Source organism: Crinia signifera, chromosome 6, assembly GCF_055691185.1.
Source record: "Crinia signifera chromosome 6, ASM5569118v1, whole genome shotgun sequence".
Taxonomy (NCBI): domain Eukaryota; kingdom Metazoa; phylum Chordata; class Amphibia; order Anura; family Myobatrachidae; genus Crinia; species Crinia signifera.
This window is the reverse complement of record NC_139222.1, coordinates 5,535,776-5,555,290: the sequence shown is the minus strand read 5'-3', so window position 1 is coordinate 5,555,290 and position 19,515 is coordinate 5,535,776. Positions and strand designations below refer to the sequence as shown.

The 19,515-nt window shown below is 56.5% G+C and overlaps 2 protein-coding genes across 3 annotated transcripts in view; both read right to left on the bottom strand.

Annotated features, from left to right (window-relative positions):
* Positions 1 to 19,515, bottom strand: part of LOC146009858 (uncharacterized) — a 360,424-nt gene that overhangs the window by 300,454 nt on the left and 40,455 nt on the right. The gene's annotated exons all lie outside the window — the stretch shown is intronic.
* The window catches only part of LOC146009874 (uncharacterized), a 58,392-nt gene that overhangs the window by 23,701 nt on the left and 15,176 nt on the right, over positions 1 to 19,515 (bottom strand). The window contains exons 4-5 of the mRNA XM_083150450.1: positions 18,412 to 19,068; positions 12,761 to 13,839 (exon numbers count right to left, since the gene is read on the bottom strand). Of these exons, the coding sequence (XP_083006576.1) occupies positions 12,761 to 13,839; positions 18,412 to 19,068 (1,736 nt within the window). The remainder of the gene's footprint in view (positions 1 to 12,760; positions 13,840 to 18,411; positions 19,069 to 19,515) is intronic.

The window sequence follows — 19,515 nt, the reverse complement described above, 5'->3', positions numbered from 1 at the left end:
CCCTGCCTGGCGCGCAGCCGGACGGCCTGCCGTCGATAGCTAGAGCCTGGCGTGCGGCCCGACCGCGGGTGAATCTGCGAACCTCAGCTGGCTCCTCCTGTCCCGATGCCTTGCGCACCGCTTCTTCCCGCCACTGAGGCCCCCCTAACCTGCCTGGGCCGAAAAACCCCCACCCTGCCATATGCCCTTAGCTCATGACTCCAGCGCCTCCTGCAGTGCATTGTTGAAAAGGTCTATGCCGACCTCCGACAAGTGCACCCCATCGCCCCTGTATAAACCCGCCATCTTCTGGTTTATATCCGGGTGTCGTATGACGACTCCCCCTAAGGCCTTGACGCATCTCCCGACTGCTACGTTAATTTTCTTCCTGGTCCTTTCCACTGCCGCCCCGCTGCGCGCACCCCGCCAGGCTAGCCTGGGAATGATGCTGGACCATATAATGCGCAATCCGGGCCAGCGCCCTTTCGCCCATGTTAGGTCGTCCTTTATTACTCTTTTAAAGTCCAGGGACTGTATTTTGCCCAAGTCATTGCCCCCCAGATGTATGACCAACACTTCTGGGTGGCCCGTAGTTCTCTCCGCGCGCAAGAGCACTTCCCTGAGCTCACCCCACCTCATCCCCCTTTTTCCGAACCAGGAGATTCGACCGAACTCCCTTGGCAGCCCTAGCTGCCGGCCATATGGTCTGACCGCGGCCCTGACTTCCGCCCAATGTATGTAGGAATGGCCCACGATCCATATGCGCTTTGCCTCTTTGGGCCCTGTGGAAAAAGGGGGAGGAGGGTGGCGATGTTAATTTGCTGTTGCATTGCCCGTGACTGGCCTAACATAAAGCTTGTAGCGATCTGACCTCCATCTGCCTATAGCCCTAATTTCGTCTGGCGCGCGGCCTGCCCCGGCAGCTGATGTTGCTGCGCCGATTCTAAATGAGTGCGTGCTAAACTTTCCGGCTTCCCAGCCGCTGGCTGCCACGCACTTCCTCAGAATTGCTGCAAACTGGTACTTTGTCAGCGGTGACCCGTTGCCGTGTACCAAGAATTGCTCCCCGCATTCTGGCCTGACTTCCAAATAGTCCCGCACGGCTGACACCGGGCATGTCGATGCCTCGCTGTGTCTGCACAGCTGTACCCAGTTTCCCTTACCCTCTTGATCCGTTTTGGATCTATGCACTTTACACAGCACCGCGTTGCTGGTTACCGCCACGTTCCCATACAGCAGGCCATCTCCCGCCGAGAGCTTAGCTCTCGCTACGAGTTCGCTAATGCGAAATGCCCCGCTAAAAGCCATCGCGAATGCCGCTCGCAACAACCTTGCTTCGCCCTGATCCCTGCATATTGTGGGGACGTGGCGCAGGAGGGTCCTTAACCTTTCCAACGTGATTGGCTCCCTTGGGTCGGGTCTCCTAACTTCTGCCCTTGCCCACCCTCTCATAATTGTCTGCACCATGAAAGACTTTGTCTCGTCCTTCTCGCCCGCCAGTTTCTGGAAGAAAGCTATGCCCGCCAACAATGCGCTAGCCCTGGCCTTGGATGCCCCCTCCCTCCTTAATTTTGCTAAGAACCCCAAGATCCGCTGCGGGACCGTTTGACCCCTGCAGCTTACCGCCGCTTGCAATTGTTGCCAGCTTTCCCAGGCGGCCTTGTATGCCTTCCATGTTCTTGGTGCCAGTGACCGCTCCACAAGATTTTCTAGCTCGGGTTGGCAACCTGCCAGAGACAGGAGGGGCATGTTAGGCCTGTTAGGCTAGCTTGGGGTGCTGCTGCCCTGAATGCCTCCCAATTTTGCCTGGACAGTGCGTCGGCTATCCCGTTCTCAACCCCTGGCACATGCCTTGCCCTGAATGTAATGTTGTACCGCAGGCTTTCTGCTACCAACCGTCTCAGCAGCCGGACGACTGGCGGGGACGACGCCCGCTGGCTGTTCACTGCTTGAACAACCCCTAGGTTGTCGCACCAAAACTGAATCTGTCTGTTGGCAAGCTGCTCTCCCCAAATGGTAATTGCTACCACTATTGGGAATAACTCTAGTGCCGCCAAGTTCCTAGTTAGGCCTATGGCTTCCCATGCGGGCGGCCATGTCTGGGCGCACCACTCGCCATGCCAGTATGCCCCGAAGCCTGTGGCCCCGGCAGCGTCTGTAAATAACTGCATCGCGTGGTTGGGCCGAAACTCGTCGGGCCAAACCCGCACGCCATTGAAATTCTGCAGGAATTCTGCCCATACCTGCAGGTCCTCCCTGAGTTCCTTATTAATGCGCACAAAGTGGTGTTTCTTTGCGACGCCAGCGGTGGCTTGCTCCAAACGCCTCTTGAATATCCTGCCCATGGGGATCACTCTGCATGCAAAATTGAGGCTTCCCAACAGGGACTGCAGGTGACCTAGGGTCACCTTTTTAGCCCTGATGCAATGCCCCACCTCCCTACCTAGCTTTTCAACTTTATCCTCTGGGAGCCTGCACTCCTGCCTGACTGTATCGATCTCTATGCCCAAGTAAGATAAGACTGTTTTGGGCCCCTCTGTCTTTTCTGGCGCGATAGGCACGCTGAAATCCTCCAGCATTGCCTGTAGCTCGCTCAGAAAGTATCCGCATCGTGGCGACCCTGGTGGCCCTGCTACCAGAAAATCGTCCAGGTAGTGTGCTATCGCCCCTGACCCTGTGCGCTCCTGCCAGCACCACTGCAAAAAGGTGCTGAACGCCTCGAAGAAGGCGCATGATATCGCACAGCCCATAGGCAAACATTTGTCTATGAAGAAGTATCCGTCAAAGTTTAGGCCCATAAGGCTAAAACTCTCCGGATGCAGGGGAAGCAACCTAAAAGCTGACTCGATGTCTAACTTTGCCATCAGCGCTCCCCTGCCCTGTGCACGTATCATCTTGACTGCGGAGTCAAACGACTGGTATTGCACAGAACATTCCTCCTTGTTTAACGCGTCGTTCACTGAGCCCCCTTCGGGGTGTGACAGGTGCTGAATGAGCCTGAACTTACCCGCTGCCTTTTTTGGGACCAGCCCCAAAGGTGATATGATTAGCCTTGGAACTGGCGGGGCTAGGAATGGCCCTGCCATCCTTCCCAGTGCCAGTTCCTTAGTAATCTTCTCGCGCACCAAACCTGGCTGCTCCCTAATGGACTTTAGGTTTGCTGAGCTGCCCGTGGGTGCGACCTCCCTCGTGACTGGAATTTTGAAACCCTCCCTGAAACCCTCCCGCAGCATTTTGGCTTCCCCCCTTTTAGGATACCTGGCTAGCCACGCCAGGATCCTGTCAATGTTGACAGGACTAACTGCTTTTGTTAGGTCCTGGCACTGTGGGTACTTTTTTCTTGTAATTACCCCCTTGCCTGGTGCATTCTTTAGCTGCATGGTTAGCGCCACATGTGCTGCATGCGTGTTTGAATTTGCACTGAGTGCGGGTGCAGCGCATGTCGTTAAATGCCCAACATTTAAGGTCTTGCTTCTGCGTGCTAGGCCTCCCTGCGGCTACCCTTTGCGGAGCTGCTGCCTTTTCTGCTAAGCCTGCTGACTGTGCCTTAAGCCATAGGTCTACGTCCCTAGTGCCGAAGTCTATGGGCTTCCTGCCCGCAGCCTTCGCCCTGAAGTCTTCGTCATATCTACGCCATACTGAGCCCCCTTGCTCCTTGTATGCGTTGTAGACGAAATCCGTGTATCGTGATAGGCCTAGCCATGCCTCGGGGTATGCCTCCGTATAGCATGCTGTGTAGGCGAACATGCCACTGAGCCAATGCTCAATAGTTTTGTAGCTATCGCCCTGTGTCCCCCCTTTTGGCTTGGCCTTCTCCTTATCCGCTAGCCCTGCTGCTGTTAACGAACATATATCTATAAAAGCCCCTTTTTCTATCTCCTTCCTGGTCACAGCTGGCAAGTGTGCCGCTACTGACCCAAATGCGTATCCCATGGCGGTGTTGCCTTGCACAAAAGATGCCACCTTATCCGGCTGTACCCCGCCCAATTGTTCCCTGACCGCGTCCGCCCCTGGGATGTTACCCATCTTGCTTTTCCATTTGGCTACTGCGGCCCTCAATTGTTCCCTTAAAACCCTGCACGCCTCGTCCTCGTCTGACTCTGCGGGTCCCTCCTTTAAATCAAGGTCCCCCTGTGACACGCTGCTGGTGTGTGGGTCCCCTCCCGGTGTAACACTTGTACCTTGTAAAACTGTACCCGTTGCCCCTATGACATCACCCGTGGCATTGTTAACTCCCTGAGCCCTCCCTGGTGTAATACATACATTTTGTGAAACAACATCATCTACAGCATTGCTAGCATTCTGACTATTGCATACATTTCCTGGTGTACTACACATGCTATGCTGGTTATCGTTTGTGACATTTGTCTTACCAATCCCATGTACCGTCTGCTCCGCTTCTGTGTTGATGACTGGAGTGTTCTTCTCGTGTCCCCCGTTACCTGCGCCGGACAGAGCGCAAGGAGGTGACCGAGCGAGATGCGCCTGCTGGGGCGTGAATGTAGAAGCCACGCCGACCATAGCGGAGCCCGTGCTTTGCTGCTGGCCTCTCTCCCTTCTGCTTGAGTGCCTGTCATGGTACCTTCTTGGTGTGCTGTAATATGGGCTTCTTCTCCTCTGCGGTGACATGCGGGGGGTAAAACGGTGCTCTGAACCATGGTACCTGCGTGTGTGGTTGCTGCCGTGGGAACTTTGTGGACTCTGTCGGCTTCTGCTGGCCCCCCTCCCCCCGCGCAGGAAAACCTGCTCTTCACGGTGGCAAGTGCGCTCCCGCCTTTCTTGCCGCCGTGCGCAACTGCAGCTACGGCGGCCGGTCCGCTCAGTGCGGGACCTGTGGTGATGATGCCTGCTCCTTGCTGGTGATGACGCGGGGGACTGACGCTGATGTGACTGGTCCCTCCCTGCCATGCGCAGGGAAGGTGGCGACCCCCTGTCGTGGTGTGATGAGGATGCGGCTGTGGTGGTGGGTTGTGCCAAGGCCGCATATAGCTGCGTTGCTGCCTGCTGAACCCACGCTGCTCGTTCTTCGGATGCGCTGCGGATGCGATGCCACTGCTGTGTGAGAGGTAAGCTGGGGCTGGCCAAGTGTGAGGTGATGCCTGGTAATTGCGACCCGCCGTCGGACTCTGGCCTGTCCGATTCTGCCACTGCCGGCACGTCGTTATCAAATGTGGCAATCACACTGTTGGGCACAGGGCTTGGTGCTTGCACATTATTTTCCATTGCTCCTGCTGGCCGCACTGCTGTATTGCGGACACCAGGTGGCGCACCCCTCTGCCGTGTACCTTTTTGCTGCTGCTGCTGCTTTCGACTAGCAGCTCTCTGGTTTCCCTTGTAGCTGGGCTCCTCCCCCGCTTCCTGCCTGAAACGCTTGGGCTGCTTCCTGCTTCTGGACGGTCTGGGTGCTGGGGTCTCCATGCTGCCTGGCGTTACCTGGATGTGGATGCTCTTCTGGACCCCTGAGGCTGCTGGCTGTATAATGCTGTTGCCTAGCAAGCCCCTGCGAAGTCCTGGACAGAGAGGACGAAGCTGTGCTGCCGGGTGACTCGAGGCTGCTGGATGCAGCTGAATGCTGCTGGGCAGGTAAGCTGGGCTTGCCTCCGTGCTCCCTTTGTTCTGCCTCTGAGTGCTGCTGCTGGCGGGAATGCGGTGCTGCTGCTGGATGTGGTCAGACGCCTTCTCTCTGTACTGCTGCTAGATCTGTTGCCCGGCCGTGCACTGTGGAGGAATGCTGCCTCCCCCGCCGGCTCGGGCATTTAACCCCTTCCCGACCAGGCTCCCCCCCGCTCCCCCTGACTGGCTGGCCAGCGTGCCAGGTGTGAAATGGGGGTCGGCATACCTGCCTTCCCCCCCATCTTCCCGCCGTTCGGTCCTCCGTCCCCAACAGCCCCGCCCCCCTATGCCGCTCCGGGCGCCATCTTTGGCTGCCTGCGCTCCCTGGAGCGCGGCGGCCATCTTCTCGGAGTTCTCCTCTCGCATTTCTGAGTGTAGGTGTCATTACCAACGGCCATCTTGCTGTGGTCTGTAGCAATGTAATAACTGTACCGCCCTGCACAGTGACAGCAGGCTCCACATAGCGCCCGGCTGCTGCTCCTGTTTGTGGGGAGGGGGAGGAGGGAGGGGAGGAGGAGGGGAGGGGGGAGGAGGAGGGGAGAGGGGAGGAGGAGGGGAGAGGAGGAGGAGGGGAGAGGGGAGAGGAGGGGAGAGGGGAGAGGAGGGGGAGGAGGAGGAGGGGGAGGAGGAGGAGGGGGAGGAGGAGGAGGGGGGGGCAGCGGGCGTACTGGGTGAGGCCAGGGGGGAGCTGCTGGCACACACCAACCCGCCTACCTACCCACCCCCCCACCTACACACCGCCCCCTGCCTGCCCACCACTCCCACCTACACACCGCCCCCTGCCTGCCCACCGCCCCCTGCCTGCCCACCGCCCCCTACCTGCACACCGCCCCCTGCCTGCCCACCACCCCCACCTACACACCGCCCCCTGCCTGCCCACCACCCCCACCTACACACCGCCCCCTGCCTGCCCACCACTCCCACCTACACACCGCCCCCTGCCTGCCCACCACCCCTACCTGCACACCGCCCCCTGCCTGCCCACCACCCCTACCTGCACACCGCCCCCTGCCTGCCCACCACCCCTACCTGCACACCGCTCCCTGCCTGCCCACCACTCCCACCTACACACCGCCCCCTGCCTGCCCACTACTCCTACCTGCACACCGCCCCCTGCCTGCCCACCATTCCTACCTGCACACTGCCCCTGCCTGCCCACGCCCCCGCCTGCCCACCACCCCCGCCTACACACCGCCCCTGCCTGCCCACCACCCCCACCTACACACCGCCCCTGCCTGCCCACCACTCACACCTACACACCGCCCCCTGCCTGCCCACCCCCCCTACCTGCACACCGCCCCCTGCCTGCCCACCACCCCTACCTGCATACCGCCCCCTACCTGCCCACCGCCCCAGCCTGCCCACCACCCCACCTACACACCGCCCCCTGCCTGCCCGCCCACCACTCCCTGCCTACCCACCGCCCCCTGCCTGCCCACCACCCCCACCTACACACCGCCCCCGCGTGCTCACCACCCCCGCCTGTACACCTTTCCCTACCTACACACCGCCCCCTGCCTGCCCACCACCCCACCTACTCACCGCTCCCTGCCTTCCACAACCCTTACCTACTCACCGCCCCCTGCCTGCCCACCACCCCAACCTACACACCGCACCCGCGTGCTTACCACCCCCCGCCTGTACACCTCTCCCTACCTACACACCAACCCCTGCCTGCCCACCACCCCTACCTACACACCACCTCCTGCCTGCCCATCACCCCTACCTACACACCGCCCCCTGCCTGCCAACCACCCCTACCTACACACCGCCCCCCTGCCTGCTCACCATTCCTACCTACACACCGCCTCCTGCCTGCCCACCACCCCTACCTACACGCCGCCCCCTGCCTGCCTGCCCACCACCCCTACCTGCACACCGCCCCCTACCTGCCCACCGCCCCCGCCTGCCCACCACCCCCACACCGCCCCCTGCCTGCCCGCCCACCACTCCCTGCCTACCCACCGCCCCCTGCCTGCCCACCACCCCCACCTACACACCGCCCCCGCGTGCTCACCACCCCCGCCTGTACACCTTTCCCTACCTACACACCGCCCCCTGCCTGCCCACCACCCCCACCTACTCACCGCTCCCTGCCTTCCACAACCCTTACCTACTCACCGCCCCCTGCCTGCCCACCACCCCAACCTACACACCGCACCCGCGTGCTTACTACCCCCCGCCTGTACACCTCTCCCTACCTACACACCGCCCCCTGCCTGCCCACCACCCCTACCTACACACCACCTCCTGCCTGCCCACCACCCCTACCTACACACCGCCCCCTGCCTGCCAACCACCCCTACCTACACACCGCCCCCCTGCCTGCTCACCACCCCTACCTACACACCGCCTCCTGCCTGCCCACCACCCCTACCTACACGCCGCCCCCTGCCTGCCCACCACCCCTACCTACACGCTGCCCCCTGCCTGCCCACCACCCCTACCTACACACCGCCCCCTGCCTGCCCACCACCCCTACCTACACGCTGCCCTCTGCCTCCTGCCTGCCCACCACCCCTACCTACACGCCGCCCCCTGCCTGCCCACCACCCCTACCTACACGCTGCCCCCTGCCTGCCCACCACCCCTACCTACACACCGCCCCCTGCCTGCCCACACCCCTACCTACACGCTGCCCTCTGCCTGCCCACCACCCCTACCTACACACCGCCCCCTGCCTGCCCACCACCCCTACCTACACACCGCCCCCTGCCTGCCCACCCCTACCTACACACCGCCCCCTGCCTGCCCACCACCCCTACCTACACACAGCCTCCTGCCTGCCCACCACCCCTACCTACACACAGCCTCCTGCCTGCCCACCACCCCTACCTACACACCGCCCCCTGGCTGTCCACCACCCCTACCTACACACCGCCCCCTGGCTGTCCACCACCCCTACCTGCACATCGCCCCCTGGCTGCCCACCACCCCTACCTACACACCGCCCGCTGCCTGCCAACCACCCCCTGCCTGCCCACCACCCCTACCTACACACCGCCCCCGCCTGCTTACCACCCCTACCTACACGCCACCCCCTGCCTGCCCATCACCCCTACCTACACACTGCCCCCTACCTACACACCGCCCCCGCCTGCTTACCACCCCCACCTACACACCGCCCCCTGCCTGCCCACCACCCCTACCTACACACCGCCCTCTGCCTGCCCACCACCACACCTGCTTACCACCCATACCTACACACCGCACCCTGCCTCCCTACCACCTCCTGTCTACCACCACTAACTGCACAACCACCTCACCCTGCCTACCACCCCCTGCCTGCATACCACCCCCTGCCTACCATCCATACCTGCACAACCACCCCCTGTCTGCACACCGCCCCCTGCCTGCATACTTCCCCCTGCCTACCATCCATACCTGCACACCGCCCCCTGCCTGCATACTACCCCCTGCCTACCTACCTGCACACCACCCCCTGCCTGCACACCATATAAACCCGTCTGCATACCACCCCCTGTCTGCCACCTCCACCTGCCTACATACCACAAGCACACCACCCGCTGCCTGCACACCATCACCTGCCTACCACCCTGCCTGCATTCCACCCATCTGCACACCACCCCCTGCCTGCACACCACTCCCTGCCTGCACACCACTCCCTGCCTGCACACCGCCCCCTGCCTGCACACCACCTCCTGCCTGCACACCACCTTCTGCCTGCACACCACCCCCTGCCTGCACACCACCTCCTGCCTGCACACCACCTCCTGCCTGCACACCACCCCCTGTCTGCACACCACCCCCTGCCTGCACACCACCCCTGCCTGCACACCACCTCCTGCCTGCACACCACCCCCTGCCTGCACACCACCCCTGCCTGCACACCACCTCCTGCCTGCACACCACCTCCTGCCTGCACACCACCCCCTGCCTGCACACCACCCCTGCCTGCACACCACCCCCTGCCTGCACACCACCCCACCCCCTGCCTGCACACCACCCCCTGCCTGCACACCACCCCCTCCCTGCACACCACCCCTGCCTGAACACAACCTCCTGCATGCACACCACCCCCTGCCTGCACACCACCTCCTGCCTGCACACCACCCCCTGCCTGCACACCACCTCCTGCCTGCACACCACCTCCTGCCTGCACACCACTTCTGCCTGCACACCACCTTCTGCCTGCACACCACCTCCTGCCTGCACACCGCCTCCTGCCTGCACACCACCTTCTGCCTGCACACCACCCCCTATCTGCACACCACCTCCTGCCTGCACACCACCTCCTGCCTGCACACCAGCCCCTGCCTGCACACCAGCCCCTGCCTGCACACCACCCCCTGCCTGCACACCACCCCCTGCCTGCACACCACCTCCTGCCTGCACACCACCTCCTGCCTGCACACCACCCCCTGCCTGCACACCGCCTCCTGCCTGCACACCGCCTCCTGCCTGCACACCGCCCCCTGCCTGCACACCGCCTCCTGCCTGCACACCACCTCCTGCCTGCATACCACCTCCTGCCTGCACACCACCTTCTGCCTGCACACCACCCCCTATCTGCACACCACCTCCTGCCTGCACACCACCCCCTGCCTGCACACCACCCCCTGCCTGCACACCACCTCCTGCCTGCACACCACCTCCTGCCTGCACACCACCTCCTGCCTGCACACCAGCCCCTGCCTGCACACCACCCCCTCCCTGCACACAGTGTAACTAATGCTGCTTTCAGACCGCATAACTGGCTTTGACCCTGTATTTGGAAACGTTTCCAAAAACGGGTCTGCCAGATAAAACCCCTTTCACACCGCAGCACTTAAACGGTATATTACCGTTTAAGTGCCGATTTTTTGACACTGGCAGACCCGTTTTTGGAAACTTTCCAAATACAGGGTCAAAGCCAGTGCAGCCTTCAGCCCTCCCCTCCGTGCAGCTCCCCCCCCCCCCTCGCGTGTCGACCGAGAGCATGTCGACGCCCCCCCGCGCATGTCGACGCCCCCGCGCATGTCGACGCCCCCCGCGCGTGTCGACGCCCCCCACCCCGCGTGTCGGCGCCCCCCCCCCCCCGTGTCGACTTACCCCGTGCCGGTACCTCCGTTGTGGACTGCAGCTCAGTATGCTCGGAAAGCACTTATGAAAAAAGTGTCTTCCAGAAAATGGCTGCCCCATAGGAAACCCTGTTTAAAAAAACTGTCTTCCGTATAGGGGGCAGCCATTTTCTGAAAGACACTTTTTTCATAAGTGCTTTCCGAGCATACTGAGCTGCAGTGCCGGGAACCACAACGGAGATACCGGCACGGGGTAAGTCGACACGGGGGGGCGCCGACACGCGCGGGGGGGGTCGACACGCGGGGGGGCCGTCGACACGCGCGGGGGGGGCGTCGACACGCGCGGGGGGGGGCTCCAGTGCTGTGAATACTTAATGAGCGCTCATTAAGTATTCACTGTGCTGAATTTAGGACCCAGCTCATTGGCTGGGTCCTAAATACCGTTTCTGAGCCGATTTTTGCGCTAAAATACCGGTTCAGAAACGGGTAGGACCCTGCATTTTAACCGGTTAGAAAAAACGGCATTTTCTAACCGGTTAAGTGGGACTGGACCTTTCAGACCGCACACATTACCGTTTTAAAACGGTAAAAAAACGGCAATTTACCGTTTTAAAAGTGCGGTCTGAAAGGGGCATTACTCAGGCTGCCTTTTGCATGGTGGCTTGTGAGGCCAGGGAAACCACACCTTGTGTCACAGTACTTGGCCTGGCCACTCCCATTACCAGAAACACTGTCCTTCGCCAGCCATCCCCCATGTATGCCTCTACCTGCCAATTAGGCAGAGGCAATCGCAGGACCCATCGAGAACTGTGCTGCGGATCACCTAAGTAATCCAAAGTGAATGATGCCCACTACACGTCCAATTACAGTAACAGCCATGTTAGCAGCCGTATGTTTGACACGTAAGACGCTAAAACAATTATCCCAATATGCACCAATGTGCTAACCGTGACCATAGCGCAGGGACTGTAATGCATTCTACATTATTTCATTGGCCTTTACACTGTATAAGCTTGGTGTATATATACACTCACACTCTCTCTCTCTCTCTCGTTAAAATCCTGTCATGGCGGATTAGTCCCTATCTGCGCCTACCTCTAATCTCTGTGTCCCAGCTCCCTCTCTCCGAAACAGATCATTTTTGGTTTCACTTTCTGTTAAGAAGTAACTTGGTCTTTTGAGTGGGCTCTAGTGGCCACTGGTGGTACTGCACCTCAAAAAAGGTGAGGAGGATTGAGCCTTTTATGTATAGTGATATCTAACAATGCTTAAGCACAGGAGGAAGTGACCTCATACACCAAAATGGCCAATCTTGTTCTCATACACCATCGAAAAATACAACGTATGACATCACGATTCTTAGTAAGTTTACCCCAATGAGGGCAGATGAACTTACAACACAAGTAATACATGTTAGAGGTCACATAAGAGCCAGGATCAGGACACGATACACAAAGAGATTTATTCTGCAGACAGAAAGCTTCCACATGGGAACACAGAACGTCCTCTTCTATACATGTGACGTCTGACTCCCATCATTCCCAGCAGTAATATAATGGTACTAATGCAGCACTTTCCTACCACTAAGGTACAGTCACATTTACACTCAATACAGGATACTAAAGAAGTCCTTCAGCTACAGACAGAAGCAAAAAGGACAGTGAGGAATCAGAAGCTGCTTCTGGTACATTGGATGCTGCTCATGCAGGGCTGGGAAAGTCAGAAGGCCAATGATGAAGCCAGCAGGACGAGGGAGTAGAGTGTCAGGTGGAGTGATCAGGGCTGGTTACAAGAAGCCGGCATTGCAGTAGTCCAGACATGATGATAGAAATGCATGTATGAGTTCAGGCAAATCTTCTGAGGGAATTGGTTGATTCTGGCTTTGTGCCTCAGATGAAAGAATGAGGAGCTGATTGTGGCTCATACCTGATGACCAAGTGTCACTCCACCATCCAGGTAACCAAGATCCCACACAGTCAGCGCTTTGTGCTTCTCAAGACCCAAGCATAAGTCCAGTTGATTGGTAAAGCCGTAGCCTTATCCTTTGTTGGTGAACTACCATTGCAACGTCCGTTACGACATCCGTTTCATCGGGAATAAGACACGGAAATGTTTTCTCACCTGTGACTTCTTCTCTGATGTGTAACCAGATGTGATTTCTTTGTAAAACATCTCCCACACTCAGAGCACACAAAGGACTTCTCATCCGTGTGACTTCTCTGATGTGTAACAACATAAAACTGATTTGTAAAACATTTCCCACACTCAGAGCACGGAAACGGTTTCACATCTGCGTGACTTTTATGTCTAACAAGCTGTGATTTCATTGTAAAACATTTCCCACATTGAGAACATGAAAATGGCCTCTCACCTGTGTGACTTCTCTGATGTTTAACAATTTGCGACTTCCATGCAAAACATTTTCCGCACACAGAACAGGACAGTGGCTTCACACCTGTGTGACTTCTCTCGTGTGTGACAAGATTTGACTGCTGTGCAAAACATTTCCCGCACTCAGAGCATACAAACGGCCTCTCGCCTGTATGATATCGTTCATGTCTGATAAGATTTGATTTCACTGTAAAACTTTTACCACACTCAAAACAGGAAAATGGCTTCTCACCTGTGTGACTTCTCTCATGTTTAACCAAATTTGATTTCAGTGTAAAACATTTCCCACACTCCGAACATGAAAATGGCTTCTCACCTGTATGGCATCTTTGATGTGTAACAAGTTGAGATTTCCGTGAAAAACATTTCCCACACTCAGAACATGGAAATGGTTTCTCACCTGTGTGACTTCTCTCATGTATAATAAGAGATGACTTGTGTGCAAAACATTTCCCACACTCAGGGCATGGATATGGTTTCTCACCTGTGTGTATTCTCTCATGCCTAACAAGATTTGATTTGAATGTAAAACGTTTCCCGCACTCAGGACATGGAAACTTCCTCTCACCTGCCTCAGCTGGTTGATGAGTAATAAGCTTTGAGTTCTGTGCAAAACACTTGGAATCTATAGAACAGGAAATTGTTTTCTGTACTGTAAAAGATGCACCAATATCATAGTTATCAGGAGACTGTTCCGCATGATCTGAGGGATCAGCAGATAGAGCTGGATGTATGGGGTTAGATCCGGGAGAATCTTGTCTATGGTCTTTATCCTTTATATCACAATCCGAGGATACAATCAGATGTCCGTCTGAGACATTCCTGTGTCCGTCTGCTGGAAATGAAACAAAGAAAAATTAATATTCCTGCAACAAATGCAATTCTCCTACCCAGGAGCCTAACCGGAACAGTCCTCCTGCCCAGGGGCCTAACCGGGCCAGTCATCCTGTCCGGGGGCCTAACCAGACCAGTCTTCCTGCCCCGGGGCCTAACCAGACCCGAGCTCCTACCCGGGGGCCTAACCAGACCGGTCCTCCTGCCCGGGGGCCTAACTGGACCGGTTCTCCTACCCAGGAGCCTAACCGGAACAGTCCTCCTGCCCAGGGGCCTAACCGGGCTGGTCCTCCTGTCCGGGGGCCTAACCGGGCCGGTCCTCCTGCCCAGGGGCCTAACCGGGCTGGTCCTCCTGTCCGGGGGCCTAACCGGGCCGGTCCTCCTGCCCAGGGGCCTAACCGGGCTGGTCCTCCTGTCCGGGGGCCTAACCGGGCCGGTCCTCCTGCCCAGGGGCCTAACTGAGCTGGTCCTCCTGTCCGGGGGCCTAACCGGGCCGGTCCTCCTGCCCGGGGGCATAACCAGACCGGTCTTCCTGCCCGGGGGCCTAACCAGACCCGAGCTCCTACCCGGGGGCCTAACCAGACCGGTCCTCCTGCCCGGGGGCCTAACTAGACCAGTCCTCCTGCCCGGGGGCCTAACCGGACCGGTCCTCCTGCCCGGGGGCCTAACCGGACCGGTCCTGCTGCCCTGGGGCCTAACTGGACCGGTCCTCCTACCCGTGGGCCTAAACGGACTGGTACTCCTGCCCGGGGGCCTAACCGGACCGGTCCTCCTGCCCGGGGGCCTAACCGGACCGGTCCTCCTGCCCGGGGGCCTAACCGGACTGGTCCTCTGGCCTCTGGTTACAGAACTTTCAAAAAGTAAAAGGTGTCCATAGAAACCCCTTACAGGAATTCTCTATATATATATAACTAGGTGATTCATCGCGCCCTACGGGCGCTCTTCACACCGTCGTAAGGGGCTGCGCCCCCTTAATTTGTGAACGTTTGTATATGAGAAATATGGTTAGAATTGTATGAAAGATGCCCTGTATTGCAACTTAGGTGTCCGCGAATCGCGGGAGGGGGGGTCGCGGAGGGTGCAGCGAATTGCAGGAGGGGGGGTCGCGGGGGGTGCCGCGAATTGCAGGAGGGGGGGTTGTGGGGGGGTGGATGCTGCGAATCGCGGGAGGGGAGGGATTGCAGAGAATCGCGGGAGGGGGGTCGCGGGGTGGGTTGCCGCAAATCGCGGGAGGGGGTTACGGGGGCGGGGGTTGCGGCGAATCATGGTAGGGGGGGTCGCGGGGGGTGTGCCGTGAATCACGGGAGGGGGGGTCACGGGGTGGGGTGCCGAGAATCGTGCGGGGGGTGTGTGTGTGCCGTGAATCGCGGGAGTGGGGGTTGCCTGGGGGTGGGGGGGGTGTGACGCGAATCGCCACAAGAAAAAATCAACACAGAAAGGTCAACACATGTAAATGTTGACATAAGTGTGGCACTTCATTGGTGTCCATGTCGACACATGAGAATGAATATAAAAACATTCAAAAACTCATGTCAACCTTTTTCATTGTCGACCATAGCCATGTCAGTGTTTTCCATGTGCAATTTAATTCTGGAGCTGCCGCGAATCGCGGGGGGGTGCCGCGAATTGCGGGAGGGGGGGTCGCGGGGGTGGGTGCCGCGAATTGCGGGAGGGGGGGTTACGGGGCGGGGGTTGCGGCGAATCATGGGAGGGGGGGTCGCGGGGGTGTGCCGTGAATCACGGGAGGGGGGGTCACAGGGTGGGGTGCCGAGAATCGCGGGGGAGGTGTGTGTGTGTGTGCCGTGAATCGCGGGAGTGGGGGGGGTGGGGGGGGTGTGACGCAAATCGCCACAAGAAAAAATCAACACAGAAAGGTCAACACATGTAAATGTTGACATAAGTGTGGCACTTCATTGGTGTCCATGTCGACACATGAGAATGAATATGAAAATATTCAAAAAATGACAAAAAAACTTTAAAAACTCATGTCAACCTTTTTCATTGTCGACCATAGCCATGTCAGTGTTTTCCATGTGCAATTTAATTCTGGAGCTGCCGCGAATCATGGGGGGGTGCCGCGAATTGCGGGAGGGGTGGTCGCGGGGGTCGCCGCGAATTGCGGGAGGGCGGGGTTCACAGGGGTTCCGGTGGCGGGTTGCCGCGAATTGCGGGAGGTGGGGGGTCACGGGGGGTGCCGCGAATCGCGGGAGGGGGGGTTGCGGGGGGTGTGACGCGAATCGCCACAAGAAAAAATCAACACAGAAAGGTCAACACATGTAAATGTTGACATAAGTGTGCCACTTCATTGGTGTCCATGTCGACACATGACAATGAATATGAAAAAATTAAAAAAATTAAAAATAAATCTTCAAAAACTCATGTCAACCTTTTTCATTGTCGACCATAGCCATGTCAGTGTTTTCCATGTGCAATTTAATTCTGGGGCTGCTGCGAATTGCGGGGGGGGGGGGGGGGGGGTGCCGCGAATCGCGGGAGGGGGGTTGCAGGGGGGGTGCCGCCAATCGTGCAAGGGGGGGTCGCGGGGGGGGTGTTTTTTCCGCGAATCGGGGGGGGGGGGGGGGTCGCGGGGTGGTGGTTATGCCGCGAATTGCGGGAGGGGTCGTGGGGGGGTTCTTTTTGCAGCGAATCGCGGGAGGGGGGGTCGCGGGGGTGTTTTTGCTGCGAATCGCGGTAGGGGGGGTCGCGGGGGAGCGGGTGTTTTTGCCGCGAATCGCGGGAGGGGGGCGCGCGCAGGGGGGAGGTTTTGCCGCAAATCGCGGGAGGGGGGGGGGGCGCGCGGGGGGGGAGGTTTTGCCGCAAATCGCGGGAGGGGGGGGGGCGCGCGGGGGGGGGAGGTTTTGCCGCAAATCGCGGGAGGGGGCTCACCTGGTGGCTGTGGAGTAGCAGTGCTGGGCAACATGGGAAGGCAGTGGGTGTCTGGCACTGTCTGTGGGCTCACTGGGCTGGTTCTCTGTCACATACCTCCCAGCATGCCCCTCTCCAGGAGGGACACAATGCTCTGTTTCTAGACTTCCCCTTAATGTATGATTGCCATCACCTGTTTTAAACAGGTTAATTTCTCAGAAAGGTGTTCAGCACAGATGAAGGCAATCACACATTGGGCCTTATTTTGGTTCATTCTTCCTGACAAAATCCTTCTTAGATGGACAAAACCATGTGCACTGCAGGGGGGGCAGATGTAACATGTGCAGAGAGAATTAGATTTGGGTGAGTCATTTTGTTTCTGTGCAGGGAAAATACTGACTGCTTTATTTTTACACTGCAATATAGATTTCACTTTGAAGTAAAACCCCACCCAAATCTAATTCTCTCTGCACATGTTACATCTGCCCCACCTGCAGTGCACATGGTTTTGTCCATCTAAGAAGGATTTTGTCAGAAAGAATGAACCAAAATAAGGCCCATTAAGAGGAAAGTCCAGGAACAGAGCGTTATAGACACAGACACCCACTTTGAGTGACAGATGTAGCCAAATATATAGGAGATGAGACCAAACACGATGGCAAGCTACAGAAGACAAAGGGCTGTTTCACACTGTCCGGTTTTGACCGGACGGCAAAAAGCCGGACAAAGTTTGTCCGGTTTTTAGCCGGATGGCAGAACCTTTCACATGGTCCGGTTTTTTGCCGGATAAATTGTGCACTTATAGCTGGATGGTGGAAATGCTGCAGCATTTCTCACTTTCTGGCTAACCGAGCAACATGAACCGCAAACGTATACTTGCAATGTGGCTCTTACATCGGCGCCGCCAAGCCATGAAGAGAAAACGTATTTTTTGGGTCCACCCAATAAACTTAAGAAGAGACGAGATGGATTTATTCTGCACACTATTTCAACAGCTACGTGCAGATGAGATTAAATTTTTCAATTACTTTCGTATGTCCTTGTCTTCGTTTGATGAATTACACATGCGGCTGGAACACTATATTCGGCATGAGAACACTAAAATGCGAAATTGTATACCACCAGTTCAAATGTTAGCAGTCACGCTGAGGTAAGTAAATGGACGATGGTTGCATCTCTAATGTTTTTATTTTTTTAACAACTTGCCTTTAAATGTACATATTTTGCAATATACTGATTTCACAGCTGTTACAATCAGGGTATGCTTCTGTGGGTCAACAAGACAACGTTTGCCAAGCATTGGGTTGACACCATTACCTCACCAAGCAGAAAGGTCGACGCAGGCAGAGGTTGACATGGATGTTTGTGTTGTCCCACACCCATGTTAACCTGGCCCCACGTCGCCCTTTCTGCTAGTTGTCGAAATGGTGTGGACCCAATGCTTGTTGATGCAATGAATGTATCCCCTGTAAATAAAGCAAAATCTAGGTCATAAACTTAACGAAATACGGTTTTCATCTGAAAAAAAGAATGGAGGACATTTATATTTACAATGTCTCTAATGTTGGTAAATCAATTGTACTATACTGGGAAGCCATTAGTGCTGGGGAAGTATTTTGGGATGTCAAAGTGGGATATATTTGGGAGGTACAAAGTGGTTGGGCTTGTGGGATTGAAATGTGGGGAAAGTTTTGCTGTTGGGGCATACCTTGGCCCATTGCCATTCCTTGACCTATCGGAAACCCTGGGCCCATTGGCAAAGATTGAGCAACCGTTTGTTGTGCCGGATAGTATGGATATTGAACCGTTGGAGGCTGCAATTTGTTTTTTTTTTGTTGGTTGATGTTTGCCACAATTTGCAGCACCCCCATTTGAAACTGAAGGGTTTCATCCTCGTCGAACCTATCTAATGCAGGCAGGATCCCCTTGAAAAAGGAGGAATGGCGGTTTGGTGCCTCAGCTTGCAAGGCTTTCAATATTTGCGCATCAACGTCATCTGCCTTTCGACGTCTTGCTGGTGGCCGGAAGCCAATTTGTCTGCCACTCCTTGATGGCGTTTCTGGAGGTGTTGTTGTACACTCTGGTGTTGTTGGGGGATTTTGGCCAGTATCCCCTTGCAGATTTTCATGAATGATGTTCTCTGGTATTTCATCGCTGCCTTGCATTTCCTCAATTTCAGCCTGCGCGACATTTTCGGCTGTGTCCCGACTAATGTACAATTTGCGTAGGAAGTGCAGTTGGTCAAAGAAGACATATTTTTTGGATTTGCATGCCCCTGCTCCCGATCTTTTTGATTCTTCTCTTTTTTTTAGACTTTTGGTAAAAGAATCACGGACATTCGTCCATCGCCGAATTATCTCTTTACCTAAAACAATGTGACCATAAATTTGTGTTGGTTAGTATTTTGTTATGTAGATGAAATTCTAATCCATTTAAACTCTAATGTTTGCATTATATCTTACAGGTATTTAGCAAGTGGTTGCACTTTTACTGATCTACACTATACATTCCGTATTGGGATATCAACTGCAAGTCTGATCGTCAAAGAAGTTTGTATGGCGATTTGGACCGTCATGCAGCCACAATGTCTACCAACACCTACCAAACAACAGTGGGAATTAATTGCTGTGGATTTTGAAAAGAATGCAAACTTCCCAAATTGCATAGGTGCAATAGATGGAAAACATATTCGACTAATATGTCCAACCAGAAGCGGATCAATGTACTTCAATTACAAAGATTACTACTCTGTAGTGTTAATGGCTATTGCCGACTCCAAATACCGCTTTGTACATGTGAATATAGGTAGTTT